Here is a 15,129-nt window from a genome sequence, read left to right on the forward strand (position 1 = left end):
CTTTCGAACGTTTCTATTTCTCTCTCTTTGTTCGTTATAGAAACATTCTTGTGTATACTTGTATATATAGATCATTTATGGTCTCTACTTAATAACACATTCATTATTTTACAATATTATTGAAAGCAAAGCGCAACGAGAACAGAACTTGTGAAAGCTGTAACATTCCATTTTTCATATATTGGAAAAAGAGATTAATTCTAGAGATTAACCCATTCTTCATAACTAAATGACATAAGGCAGTTATATTTGTTACTTCTTTTAAAAGAAAAGCTAACAACTGATTTTAATGTACAAGAAATGTAAACAACAATTAAGAAACGATCCTTTTCCTAGTTACATGAAAAGAAACTAATATAACTTCCATAACTACTTTCTAACATAACCATTTGATACTATGATGATCATCACTAATTACACTTCAAGGAATAACACGAAAATAAGATGAGAAACATGCACAAGTTCAAGAATCATACAATTGTGATATTGCTATCAGGATTTAACTGTGTGATAGCAATATCACAATTTGACTTGCTGTGTATTATCTCCTACTTATCAATCATACAATTGTTAGAATCTGAAACTGTGTTGTGCAAGCCTCAACATTTGGTGAAGAGGAGACGCATTGACATAGGCTTAACCTCTCAACCGCGGACCTTAACTTATCCCCACACAATCTCTTACGAGAAGGACCCTCCTACCCTGGGTTTAGGCTTGGGACATCATGGTCCTGCCATCCGAGCATCTAAGTGTTAGAGTGTCGGCTAAGCAATAGATAAGGCATTGTATATCCTCCACCAACCTTCCCCTCTTTCAACTAGCACCCAGACCTTTGGTGATCAAATGTGACAAGCATGCCTCTACCTACTCTGGCCAAGGATTTAGATGGGCAGTGTATAAGCCCGATCACCTACTGCTCGACATTGCAACTGAAATATTTATACATTTGGACAATCATGAGCTGACCCGACATATACAGTTTTAAATTGTTTATTTGTTCCCATACTGACATTTAAAATTATTCGTGCAGGGGTACTTCTCCTCACCTACTTGACCTTTCCTGGTCTAGGGTGTATCTTGGGAGGTTTTAAAGAATACAATGCATTTCAGTATAGTAATCAGAATTCTCTTCTTGAGTCTAGTTCTTATCTTCATGCTATATAGACTATACCACTATATAATCTAGATCTCATAAGTAATATCAGAACAAGCGCTGTATACTTATTTGTTGTTCACAGTACATATTTGGCTATGATTACTAAGCAAAAATAATATAAGTGAAGAGTGACAATTGATTGGGTCTGTACACTCTGGATGACATCCATCACCCGATATGCACAAAAAGAATATGAAAAGAAAAATAGAGTAGCTTCCATGCTCTCTAATTCATCATTCAAGGCCTTTAAATAATACTAGTGTTTCTAATCTATGAATCGTGAATGCAAGACATTAGTATGATCATTCATTTACAATGGTATGTTTGAAAGAAAAGGCTAAATGCATGTAAAAGTGAAACATGGTGGATGGTAGCATGACCTGAGAATTGATATTCACGTTGGTGATCGTTGACGTCACCAAGAGCTTTAGTCACAAACTTGCTTTTTGAACTATGAGCAATCGCTAATTATTTTGCAGTTTGGGATGCTGTAATGCAACAAAAATGGTGATATATCAATGCCACATATATTTCTTTGATTAGTTTTCAGAGTTCTTATGATTATGAAATGAAATAGATGCGCGAAAGAGGAAGCTCACATTGGTAGCAGAATGCTCACATATTACACTGCTCACTCCCTCTGTAACAAGAAAGGGAGTCGTGTAGCATGGTTGTCCATCAATCATTAATAAATCCTCATAAATCTTTAAATGAATTTTTAAAAGAAGATTATAGTCAATATGGAGGACGCAATATCTCAACGTCATGGAACTAATGAGAGACATATAATTATAATTACTTAAGGTTGATATATATACACAATATAATTATATATTGGCATCATGTTATTTGATGTCAGCTATGATTGTACGTACACCTATGGCCTATGTATATATACATATGCGTGTGTAATTTAAAATCATGTGGGTCTCTTTTTTTCCTTTCGATATATTATTTATACACACACATGTACGTATGTATGGCCATACATATAGGGGCAATTATAGGTCTTAAAATATCTTGGTGTCAATATAGAGATTCATATACTGATGATAACTTAATGCCACAACAAAATTAAAACAAGATAACATCTCCCCTCCCAATAATTATTTAATTGTTTACTTGTTTTAAGAACTGACTGGGTAGCTCATGATTGTCCAAGGTACATTTCGTATTGCCTAGTCATTAAATCCTTCATCAAGGTGGTTAGAGCTCATACCTAATAATTTGTTGATGGACCTTTTTTTTGGGTGCCCCATTCAAATCCTGTTTAGCAATGCTTCCCCCCTTCATTTGCTCCTGCAGCCAAAAGAATATTTCCACGATAATAACATATTCCTTCCTTTTAAATCAAGTTAGCTAAAAACAACAACTCATAAGTGTCACAACGACTAACCACCATTACCACTAACGTTTATCTTAAGATATAAGCATTCGTTTTTAGTTAAAATAGTAACGAACAACTAACAAGTCATTTTCACATGAATCAAAACAATTAACCATAACTTCCATTTCACAAGATCATGACATTCGAGAGTTTTAACTAACCATTATAACGGCTATAATATTATTTTAAAAGATAAAAAATTTGGCATCTAACAAAAGCCGTTGTAGATATATTGAAGACCATAATGGAAGAGCGCAAGAGGTTGTATGGGCAGCAATAACAGAGAAATTTAACAAGTTGTTTTGCAATCCACCAATGACATTGCTCAAAACAACATAAGGGTATCACCATAGGCAATAGTGGGTGGAGGAATAATCTCGCATAGGGAGGCAGGGAGAGTCGCATTGGCTGAGTCAATCTGAAAGGGTGGACAAGGACAAGGTGGTGTGCATACCTAACCGTTTTCTGCTGCACAAAATGACAAGTAACGATTATGGATTCAGCAGGCAAAAGGAATTGGAAAGCTAAGTTGCAGTCATAAACAAGTAGTTCCGACAACATGGATAAAATTGCATGCGTTACTCTCTAGGGTGAAAGTGGTAGGCAATGTGGATGTGGGGATGAGTAGTGCAGTGGAAAGAAGAAAATCAGGCCATGAGTACACACAGTTGCTTCCCTGAGGAATGCAGACATAGTACAAACTGTGACATTCGAGCCCTTGAATGGGCTCGAATGTAGGAAATGGTGGCAAGACATGTTGGAGGATGACCTGATAAAACAAAGTTTGAAGAGGGCGCAAATACAATGGGCAATACAGATGCTTGTGTTTTGTATTAAAGATTATGAGGGCACGCTTAGAGTCATAATCGACACCTTTGACAGTTATTGACGGACAAGCACATTTCCATATCTTGGGCGGAACTTGAAGGTTTCATTCATTGCTGTGGAGTTGACATGAGTGTTTAGCATACTCAGACGCAATGAGAAAAAGATTGATGTCAAGGCATGCAAGATGACAAGGGAGGCCAAGTAGTTTTGGATAAAGCTGGTATTTCAGGGCCTTACACATGTAGAGTTGGAATCCATGGTGAAGGAATCGAAAGGGCGAGGGATGAAGTCCTTTTTTGCAGAAAGAGCATAGCAATGTATCATGGATGTATTGAAGAGTAGGCTAACATGATCTAGCTGCGCCTCTGATATTACACTCCCTCAGATAGTATTGATGAAAAGACTTATGAATGGCACTGTTTATGATTGGGCAACACTGTTGGTAGAGAGAATGTTCGAGTTCATGACCTTGCAACACAAAACATTTTACATGCCATACTATGCCATAGGGCTATTCTTGTATGCCACAAGCATGTAGATTTCACTTGACCAATTGGAGGTGCATCTTGGCCCCTTGACGCATGACAAGCTGCCCATTATGCACTGGAGACACTTAGACATCAGCAGGACACCAACAAGTCAAAGGTACTTCTAGGGTAGAAGTGGCGAAGGCAAGTTGTATTTGAGTTGGAGTCAGAGGATGTGGATAGTGGGTGGGAAGAGACCTCAAAGAGCTTTAGTGCCTTAGGAGAGGAGGACAGTCAGGTAACCGAGGACAACCCCATTGAGCTAGCAGTTGCTATAGTTGCCTTGATGCCGATAATTGCATCCACTTAGGTTCTGTTTTCCCAACTTGTATTGCTAGACACTACACACTTGACTCCATTAGACTTGATAGGAGTGGCGACCTCTGCAACAATTGCAGCATTTGACCGGATTTGTATGTTGGTGAGTATGACTCCAATGACATTAGTACCACCAGTTGAGTTAGTTTCAACACTTTCCATAGAGATAGTTTTAGTACCTTTGGCGACGGAGTTAGTTTTAGCTGCACTGTCACCACCTTCGATAGAGATGGCTCTACCTACGATAACACAAAACATTAGCATGAGTAGACCTGAGATGGAGTTATCAAGTGCTGAGTCACAAGGGGGCGAACCCTGACAAATAGAGATAAAGGAGAGAGAGCTACATGGAGTAGTGAAGATGTTAGGGGTGGTGAGATGCTAGGGGAGGAGACAATAGAGGTAAATTTGTGGCTAAGTGCATATAATATGGCAATGATGAGGCTAGTTGGAGACATTGTCACCTCTCCACGAGGGTAACCACCTGCCACTTAGGAGATAATCAATTTGGAGGTTGAGAGTTTACTAATGCGGTTGATGCCCATGGAGTTGGAGCAGATAAACTTTGAGCCCACCAAACAGCCAAAGACTTTATTGGAGTTAGTCTCTCAGTCTACTTAGGAAATGCCTATGATAGTGAGTGTGGTGCAGGGCCTCACACAGGAGCCTAGTAGGATGAAGTCTATAGAGGGCAACTGAGAGCAGTACTTGCATGAGATGGCCGCATGAGCGAGGAGGGTGATAGCTTTTGCTCAATTATGTGCTCAGGAGGAGGTGATAGAGGAGTTAGAGAGGCTCTTGACATTTGTACGAGTGGGATGCACATAGGAGTTCAGAGTTTTCTCTGAGTCTAGGGGGTTGTCTACGACGGAGTCCCTTGCCATGATGGAGGACTGGGCACTTTGGGAGAGACTAAGAGAGACTTGAGTGGTTGTGTTGGTCAAGGAGATTGAGTAGGCCTTCAGGGAAGGCTGCTACATGTTACAATGCTTAGAGCATGTCTTGGACACACATGAGTAAACTAGGATGTAGTTGGCAATTGAGTTGTCGATGGTGAAGGGAGAGATGATTCGAGATAGGGAGGCATGGGCTGCAAAGAGGGCAGTTATGCAGTCAGAGAGATACTTTTTTGGCTCTGCAGGAGGAGGACAGGGCAGATAAGGTTGTGTTGGAGTCACGTTTGGAAAGTTCGATGGAGGAAGTGGATTCTAAGGAGAAGAAGTTACTAGAGGATGGAGCGGAAGTTGGTGGCAGATTGAGACTTGTAACTTAGAACACAATAGGTGCATGCACAAGTTGCGAGCTTGCCTAGCGACAATCCCATCACCACCAACGGCCACGACATCAGGGATGCACTCTCAAAAACTAAAAGAAACGAAGAAAGTTTCTAAATGCTAACAAACATTGTTGTCCATTATACTAAATTTAACAATATTATTTTAATAATACTTTCCAGCCATAAACGCATCTCCCAAAAACATTTTGACAATTTGTGGAAACATGGGGTCCTCGATGGAAAAGATGTGTTGTAGTTTATCATTTGAAAATTTCCCAAAGAAAGCCATTTGCTGCTTCTTTGTTCTCGAGCTAACATTCATCTCCATTGCCTTTGCTAGTCACTCACCCACCAGTTGTTTTTGCAATAAAAATGAGAAGTAATCACCGTTGCCTTTGCGTTCTCTGATGAGTACCATTCATATGCTTCAATTCTCATAATGCACTCACAATGCACTCACCAAATTTAACACCTTGGCCAAATTAGCACTTGGCTATGGGACATACCCACTCATCATCAATGGGAACCTTTTGAAAGTCATATCAAACTTCATCACAATCATTATTTTTTAATGCAACTGCCCATTTCAATAGCACATTCACCACTCCATTGCCATTCTTGTAGGTCTGGGTTATTATGAAATTTTTAAACATTTGAAGTTTGAGTCTATACATAAATTTGTATTTGAGATTCCACATTTATAATTGAATTGACAATGATTTGCAAATGTCCTTGTAGATGAAGATTTGATGTTGAAAAATTGCTCACTAAGTTTACAATGAGCAATGCCTTGGCCTTCTTAGACTTGGTCCAAGTTTGACTGATTGTCCCTTTCTCTTGAATATCTTCTTATGAACTGAAATTCCATATGACCACAAAAAGCCCACCTAGGGCTGTCCTGAAAGGGGATTATTTATAAATTCCCCAATCAAGGTTAACATGCATTGTATCCTCAATCTATTCCAGAACTTTCTCTTCATTTGCAGAAACGATCCTAGAAATTAAACATGGTATCATAGCATGCTGCAAATGCATCAATGAACCATGGACTAAATAATAAGGAGACAACACTCATTTGATTACTTAGTAAATTACAAATGTCCAAGTCAGTGATAACTGAAGCAAGTATCTAACATTTTTATTTGAGAAGTATTTATTTGTATTCGGTATTCAGTCCTGATCAAACAGAAATAAAAGTCAACTCTAATTGGTAATCTGCAAGAAAGCAACGATATAATAGTAGGTCTAGATAGAAATATCAGACATGAAATTAGAATAAGGGCATGATTGGTGAAGAACTATATCAGTGTCAGAAATGAAGATCATTGTGAGACAACATAATAGACATACGTACTCATCAGTTAATATCTACATAGTTCGATATCTCTATTGAATCTACTTAAGGATTGATGACATTGGCACGTGCATGGTGAAGACTTAATGTCAGATTAGACCATTTTACCAACAAATGTAATAAGAATCACATCATCTATTTAATCTATGTGTTTAAGGACATGCATGAGTGACCATGATGTAAGATAATATAGCAAAACCTTAAACCATCAATACATACGTCTGCCGATGTGAGAATATGAAATATTTATGATGAGATGTAATGCGCAAATCTAAATTAAAGAGTGTGCACAGTTTGCAAAGATAGTTTAGAATCAAATACTTGCCACGTGAAGGAATCCCAAGCAGGTAAAGCGTCAGCGAGAAGAAACAAACCTTTGAGGTAATTGAACCAGTAAAGTAATCGGCGGAAATTAAAGGGGCAAGATAAAAGGTACACATACACACCTTAAATAGTAAGTGACAACTACAAAAGAGCCCAAGCTACTGGGAAAACACAATGGCACTAAGAAGAGTTGTTAGTAATAAGAATTGGTGACAAACTAGTACGATCAAGGGAAGAAATGACAATCACGATCTGTACATTCATAGGAGAAGAACAAGGAATCAATGAAAGATAATTGCACCAACTTCATTCACTATTTTCTAGTCACGTGGAAGGAATATAAAAGGAGACGGAAGGAACAATCCTAAACTCACCCACCACCTAAGAAAGGACGACACCACATGCTTGCATAGGAAACAATGAAATTCAAGGATCGGGTATGCCCCATAAGATTTATCCAAATATAACTATCCATGTCAAGAATCATAAAATGGGGGGAGTAGTGAATAAATGGTATGATAAGAAAATGGTAGACTACACCAATCGAAGGGGTCCACCATAGTCAACAGATAAGGGATATAATGGTGACGTGGAACTCGAGCAGAAGCCTAGGAAAGCATGGACCCACACGATAGGTACAAGGTATGATAAAATGTAGTAAATATCAATGTATTGTTATAATATAAAAAAGTGTATTTATATTGAATTATTATAATGTAAGGTATGATGCGTATATATTTATTAGGACAATGTTGTCATTAGATATGAAATCCATTCAATAATATTATAATGGAATTTTATTAATAATTTGAATATAGATATATATGATTTTTATTTCTCATTTGGATAATGTGACAATCTTTTATTTGTAATAATGATCAACATAGTTCCTTACATGAGAAACATTTTATCTTGAATAATAGTGTTAGTGTCATGCCCAAAATATCGGGGCAAAAACGCACGGATTTTTATATATTAAAAAAAGGTTAAATAACACCATGTTTAACACATACTAATTTCAAATAAGTTACTGAGAGTTTAAAAGGAATAGAAGTGAGTTCCAATTGTGATTCAAAATGATGCAGAGTTGACATCTCAATTCGAGAGTGACATCATATATTCGAGCAAAGCATTAGGGTTCCATAGTTCCTTAAAATTGAATTGATATGTTTAAATAAGACACATAAGACACTCTAGGTTTGCTATGGTTCCATATTCCCTTTCCGAATCGAATTGGACTCCTGTGCAATCGCATTCTCAAGCAAACTCTGTCTTCGACTCTATATTATCGATCAATCCTCTTAGCATCATCATACTTCTTCTACCTAACTTGGGCCTCTCTAAGGCATTGGCTAATCAAAGTCACCTGCTGCTCCATCTCTCTGACTATTTGAGGACCAATAGATGCTCTATCCTCGATCTTGTCCCAACTCAAGGGTGTTTTGCAAGGTCTTCCATACGAGGCTTGATAAGGTGGCATACCTATAGAGGAATGGTGCCCATTGTTATAGGAAAACTTGACAAGATGTAAGTATTCCTCCCATTTGACACGATGGTCCATCACATTCATGTGCAACATATCCTCCAACACCTGGTTCACTCTCTCAGTTTGACCGTCTATCTGAGGATGGTGCGCTATACTAAAATTGAGCATAGTACCCAATGTTGCCTGTAGCTCTCTCCAAAAGGATGATGTGAACAGTGAGTCTCTATCTGAGATGATCTTACAGGGAATGCCATGAAGCTTTACAATATCTCGCATAAACACCTAAGCTTTGTCTCGTGCTGTGAAAGTAGTATGCACAGGTGAGAAGTGGACAACCTTGGTCAAAGTGTCAACTGTCACCAAAGTAGCATCATGGCAGCATGAAGACATGGGGAGACCAACAATAAAATCCATAGAAATGGTATCCCACTTCCACTCTGGAATCTCATGAGGCTAAAGAAGCCCACCGGGATGACGGTGTTTTGCCTTCACCCTCTGACACTTGAGGCATCTCGCAACAGTGCCAACAATTTGCACTCTCATGCCTGGCCAATGATATAACTGCTTTAGATCTATATGCAACTTCTTAACATCAGGTTGTGCTACATAAGGTGCTTTATGGGCCTCAAGTACAATGAGCTCGCACAAACCCCTAATGGAAGGTACATAGATACGTCCTCTATGACGCAAAAGTCCATTGGATTCCAATGAATACTCTGATTACTTTCCTTCTAAGGGTCTCTGAGAACGCACCAACTGACTAACTTTTGCATAAAACTCATCTTTAGACAAATGATGTAGGATACGCTCTCTCAAATCTGTGCAAGTAGTCACAGATGAAAGCTCATGACGCCTTTTACTTAAGGCATCTACAACCACATTCTCCTTTCCCTTGATGTAATGAACATCAATATTGTATTCATAAAGAAACTCCATCCACCTTCTTTGCCTAGCATTAAGGTTTGGTTGTGTAAATATGTACTGCAAGCTTTGATGGTCGGAATGAAGCTCGAATCTATGACTTAGAAGGAAGTGTCGCTACCTCACTAAAGCATGTACAACTAGTGCAAGCTCTAGGTCGTGAATAGGGTAATTAAGTTCATGAGTCTTCAACTTCCTAGACTTGTAGCAAATAGGTCGCCCATCCTACATAAGGATTGCTCCTATACCATTCAAAGATGCATTCGTGCACACCACAAAATCTATAGAAGGATCTGGCACTGCAAGGATCGGTGCACTCGTGAGGGCTCTCTTGAGCTCTTGGAAAGCTCTCACACTTCTCTGTCCATTCATACTTCTTCCCTTTCTTTGAAGAGATGTGATCGACTGTGCTAATCTAGAGAATCTCGCAATGAAGCGTCTGTAGTATCCTGCTAGTCCCATAAAACTCCTCACCTCTGTGACACTAGTGGGTGCTGGTCAACCCATGATGGCCCTAATCCTCGATGGATCTATTGAGACTTCATCACCTGCTATAAGATGACCCGAATAATGTATCTTAGGTCTATAGAATGCACACTTCGACAGGCTGCCATACAACTGGTTTTCTCTCAACTTCTGTAACACTTGTCTCAAGTGCTCCTCATGCTCCTTCTCATCATGAGAATATATCAAAATATCATCCAGGAATACAACTACAAACTTATCCAAAAAGGTACGAAATACTTCATTCATGAGGCTCATGAATACAGCTGGAGCATTCATTAGGCCAAATGGTACCACAGTGAACTCGTAGTAACATACTTTGTACGGAATGTAGTCTTGTGGATATCACTATCCACAATCCTCAATTGATGATAACCTGACTTCAGATCTATCTTCAAGAATACTCGGGCACCCTGTAACTGATTGAAGAGATCATCAATCGTGGGAAGTGGGTATCGGTTCTTAATGGTTACTTTGTTCAACTACCGATAAATAATGCACAACCTAAGTGATCCATCCTTCTTTACGAAGAGCACTGGTGCACCCCAAGGTGACACACTAGGTCGAATATGCCCTTTCTCTGAGAGTTCCTCGAATTGGGTCTTTAGCTCACCAAACTCATGAGTGGTCATCCTATATGGTGCTCTCAATATTGGCTCGACTCTTGGCACAAGATCTATGTGAAAATCCACTGCTCTTGGTCGAGGCATACCAGGGAACTCTGGAGGAAATACATCTGCAAACTGCTATAGAATAGGAAAATCATCGAGGGATGACTCTCCCTCTAAATCCTCCTTTGTCAGTAATGGCGATAGAAAAAAATTGGCATCCTTATCGCATGCACCGTCTAAGTTGCATAGTAGAAATCATACGAAAAGATACTGGTCTCTTCACTCTGAAGATCACTCTAGAAATCCCATCTTCATCCACACACTCTACCTTCTTTTGTCAACAATCCATCTTGGCGCTGTGGGCATAAAGCCAATCCATGCCAAGGACAACATCATATGAACCTAGAGGGGTAATGCGTAGATCAGACATCATGGTCATGTCTCCAATCTGAAGTTGACAATTCTGTACCATGGAACTTACACACACCCTGGCTCTTGAGGCTAACTGTACTTCCCTACTGACATCCTGTCTAACTGGCACTAGCCCGCAACACTTCACTATAGATACAAATAAAATAACAACCATACTACCTTGTATTATACCTGTTGCCTCGATAATTGTGGCTTGATGCTTAGCCTAGTGGTTATCAACCGTTACAAACACTTTATGGGATCTACCCATATCACCAACTGTAGGCTCTAAGGTAGCCCCTCTCTGACCACCGGCTAATTGTCCCTGCAGACACTCTCTAGCTAGGTGACCCATGCCACCACAAGTGTAGCATGGTCCCCAGGTATAAGCTTGTACACCCTGTGATCTAGATTGCTGTGGACCTCCAGACCTATTAGATCCACTGTAACCACCCCTAGAGGACTGCTGAGTCCTCGCTGGCTGTGACTGTGGGGCTTGTGCCTTCTGATCCTGTTTAGGACCCTGTGATTGCCACTGCTTGGGCTTAGAGGCTTGATACCCCTGTGATGGTTTTTGCCTAGAGTCCTGTTATGGTTTCTGCTGCTGGGAGTGTTGGCCCTTAGAGGACCCTGTTGAGTAGGTTTGATTCCCTTTCCAAAGGGGCTTCTGCCAACCTGACTGCCGAGTAGAATTTCAATTTTGAGATTGATCCCGAGACTCCTATCTACCTTGAGTATCCTTAGCAACTAGTGCTATCTCAACTACCCGTTTGAAAGTAGTAGGGAAAGCCAAGCGGACTATACCCTGGAGAGAGAAATTAAGGCCCATGATGAAATAGTGGATCCGCAGTTTCTCATCCTTCATGTATTCAACAAAAGGAAGGAGCTCGAGAAACTGGCTCTCAAATTGGGCTACTGTGAGACCTCTCTGCTCTATTTGCTTCTGTTTAAAGTGCTTAGAAAGACACCTCTCTCGAAATTTGGCCAAAAATGTCTCCCATGTGAGGGTGTCAATCCTCACTCCTATAGATTCTTCTTGTTGCTACCACTTAAAAGCATTCTCTCGTAGCGAATGGACTGCTAGTCGTGCCTTTAGATTACTCCCATAAGGACGTAATCCAAAGCACCACTGTAGACTTTGTAACGTCCTCGGTACTGCCCCTTTTGTGGAACTTAGAAACAATGGGAGTTGGAGTTATATCAATTGCCTGATCTCATCTCCTACATATCTAGGAGGTCTATTGGGTGGTGGCTCTAATTGATGCACCAACTCACCCTCGTGATCCCCCTGTCCCTTAACCTGCTTCGGTGGGGGACTCCTACTCCTCTCTCTTTCATTTGCCTTGCCTCCTCTGGGTACCTATGCTTCCCCTTTTGGGAATCTGTTGCTCGGGCTGTACTATGGGTGGTAGCCTCTATTGGACTGTTCCAATCAGGATTTGGAGGGCATCCAAAATATTGTGATTAGGGTTCTGTGGTGGTGGTGGTGGAGGTGGTGGTCCATCCTCCTGTTCTGCCCCAACACTTGCAGCTCTACGACCTTTGTTTTGTCTGACATTTTGTGTGATTGGAGGCATCCTACACAATAGCTAAATTTTTGAATAAGTTTAAAATATAATGGGTTTAGGTTCCTAGTGTTGAAACTGACACTCTGATACCAAAATGTCATGCACAAAATATCGGGTCAAAAACACATGGATTTTTTTATTATTAAAAAAAAAGTTAAATAACACTATGTTTAACATATTCTAATTTGAAATAAGTTACGAAGAGTTTAAAAGGAATAGAAGTGAGTTCTAGTTGTGATTCAAAATGATGTAGTGTCGACATCTCAGTTAGAGAGTGACATCGTACATTCGAGCAAAGCATTAGGGTTCCATACATAGTTGGAAAACTCGCCAAATGCAAAAACTCGCCAAGCCCCCCAAAAGTTTAATCGGGAAAAACTCGGCGATTTAAAAAAAAAACTCGGGAAAAAATCGGGAACCTAAAAAACCACTGAAATTTAATTAAAAATACATTTATTTTGCAAAATTTAATGAGAAGATGCATTTAATAAGTTAATTAAAGACAATACAAAAGAAAGAAACAAAGTTTAGATATATATAAATGCATAATGCGTACAAAATTGCATTCTCATGCAAAATGCTCATGGTAGGAAGCAAAATAGTAAATTACTAAATAGTTTCAATCTGTCAAACTAGAAGTAAATACTAAAAGTCTAAATACATCAATACAATGTGACAATGCCAATCACATCTTCCTCTTTCCACTTGCACTAGCAGGAAAGCGAGGGGGTCTAGTCCTAGAAGAAGTGCCCCGCACTGGGATAGGGCGTGAGCTGCGTGACTGTGAACTCTGTGGCTGTGCCCCCTCGCTCGACGTCCCTACTGACTGGCTCGGCGTCCTAGAAGAGGATGCATCTCCTCCTAATGGTAATGTCTGATCCTCGCTTGAATCATCATCATCCTCGTCCTCATCCTCAATGTCATCCATAGTGAACTGAAAATCAGTGTCAACCTCCCCCTCCATGACCTGCCTCTCCAAATCAGCGATCTCATTTGGTGTAAAAAATGGACTTGGCTCCTGTGCTGTCCAATCAGAATAAGGATCTATCTCATCTAGATCAAGCGGACCAGGTAGTTCTAAGAGTTGTGACTTTTTTATGCGCAACTTAAGATTATAGTGCACATAAACAAGGTCATTAAGCCGTTTTTGAGTCATTCTGTTTCTTTTCTTTGTATGGATGGACTCAAATAAGCTCCAATTGCGCTCACAATGGGATGAGCTACAAGGTTGGGATAGGACTCTGAGAGCAAATTTCCTTAAATTGGGGGTATTGCCACCCCAACTTGCCCACCAAGCATCTGCAAAACAAAATTTAAAAAGTTATAAAGCAATAAAAAACAAAATCAGAAGCACAACTTATCAATTAGCAAAAGTTTTAAAGTTTGACGCTTTACCTGGTGCTTGAGTAGATCTTGCTCTCTTTGCTAGCATAGAAGAGAACAAAGGACCCCTTGATTCCACATAGATTTGTTGTTCGGTCACAATAAGGTTTCTCTCCTCTTCACTTGATATCATTCTCTCAATGCATTTAGAGAGACCTTCCATGACCTCTCCATTAGGATATGAGTAGGAATCATCAGCCCTAAAACAAATAGAAAATGATATCAAGTCTTACTAGACAACCTTAAAAAGTAAAGTAAAATAGAGACTTATTAAAATCCCAACTTCAAGGACAATCAATTATCATAGTACCTGAATTTGGGATTGAGGAAGTAGCCTGCTGCATGAATAGGTTGGTGGAGCATATTGTTCCACCTCCTATCAATTATTTCCCAAATGGGGTCAAATCTGAGACTGTCCCCGTGATAGTAACTTCTAACAGCCTCTTTCGCCCTATCCATGGCCTCATAAAGACCTCCCATTGGGGATTGCTGCCCATCACATGTGCGCAAGACTAGAACCAGGGGCAGAGACATCTACATTTGAAATTTGAAAAATACAAATTAGTTAATAACATAGTAAGTTATGAATTGAAAATGAAACTTGAATAAACTAAAAATATAATGAAGTTACCTCCACAATCTCCTTAGCCTTTGCAAAAAAGCTATCATCAAAGACTATTCGTGCCACAGCTTCTCCTTCGGGCTTCTTTGAGTAAGGTGAAGCAACCCAATCAGCACACACAAACATTTGCTTCAAAGCCAATATGTGGTCAAGAATACTTTGCAACGTTAAGAAGACCGCTGCAAACCTTGTCATAGCAGGTCTCATCAAATCTTTGCCTTTAGTGGCTTTTCTCATCAAACTGAGAACCCATGGGTGATTATAGATATATTTCGTGACTCGCCTAGCATCTTCCACAACTGGACTCACCCAATCAAGTTTTCCTATGTCCTCCAAAAGAAGGTCAAGGACATGTGCTGCACAAGGTGACCAAAAAAGTGTGGGATGCCTCTCTTGGAGGATTCTACTTAAAAGATTAGCAAAAAATCAATAATCAGTAACAAACTTTCCATA

General features: G+C 39.7%; 2 protein-coding genes across 3 annotated transcripts in view; one reads left to right on the plus strand and one right to left on the minus strand.

Moving 5' to 3' along the window:
* Positions 1-15,129, plus strand: part of CCC1 (cation-chloride co-transporter 1) — a 108,769-nt gene that overhangs the window by 22,472 nt on the left and 71,168 nt on the right. The gene's annotated exons all lie outside the window — the stretch shown is intronic.
* LOC149528972 (uncharacterized) lies at positions 12,519-15,112 on the minus strand. The gene is made up of 5 exons (XM_089811136.1): positions 14,686-15,112; positions 14,365-14,588; positions 14,067-14,254; positions 13,643-13,970; positions 12,519-12,681 (listed from the first exon to the last, which is right to left on the minus strand). The coding sequence occupies exons 1-5, from the start codon at positions 14,911-14,913 to the stop codon at positions 12,519-12,521; spliced, it is 1,131 nt and encodes a 376-aa protein (XP_089667262.1). The 5' UTR covers positions 14,914-15,112.

Source organism: Cupressus sempervirens, chromosome 11 (genome assembly GCF_028749045.1).
Source record: "Cupressus sempervirens isolate cs-2001-9-10 chromosome 11, ASM2874904v1, whole genome shotgun sequence".
Classification (NCBI taxonomy): Eukaryota; Viridiplantae; Streptophyta; class Pinopsida; order Cupressales; family Cupressaceae; genus Cupressus; species Cupressus sempervirens.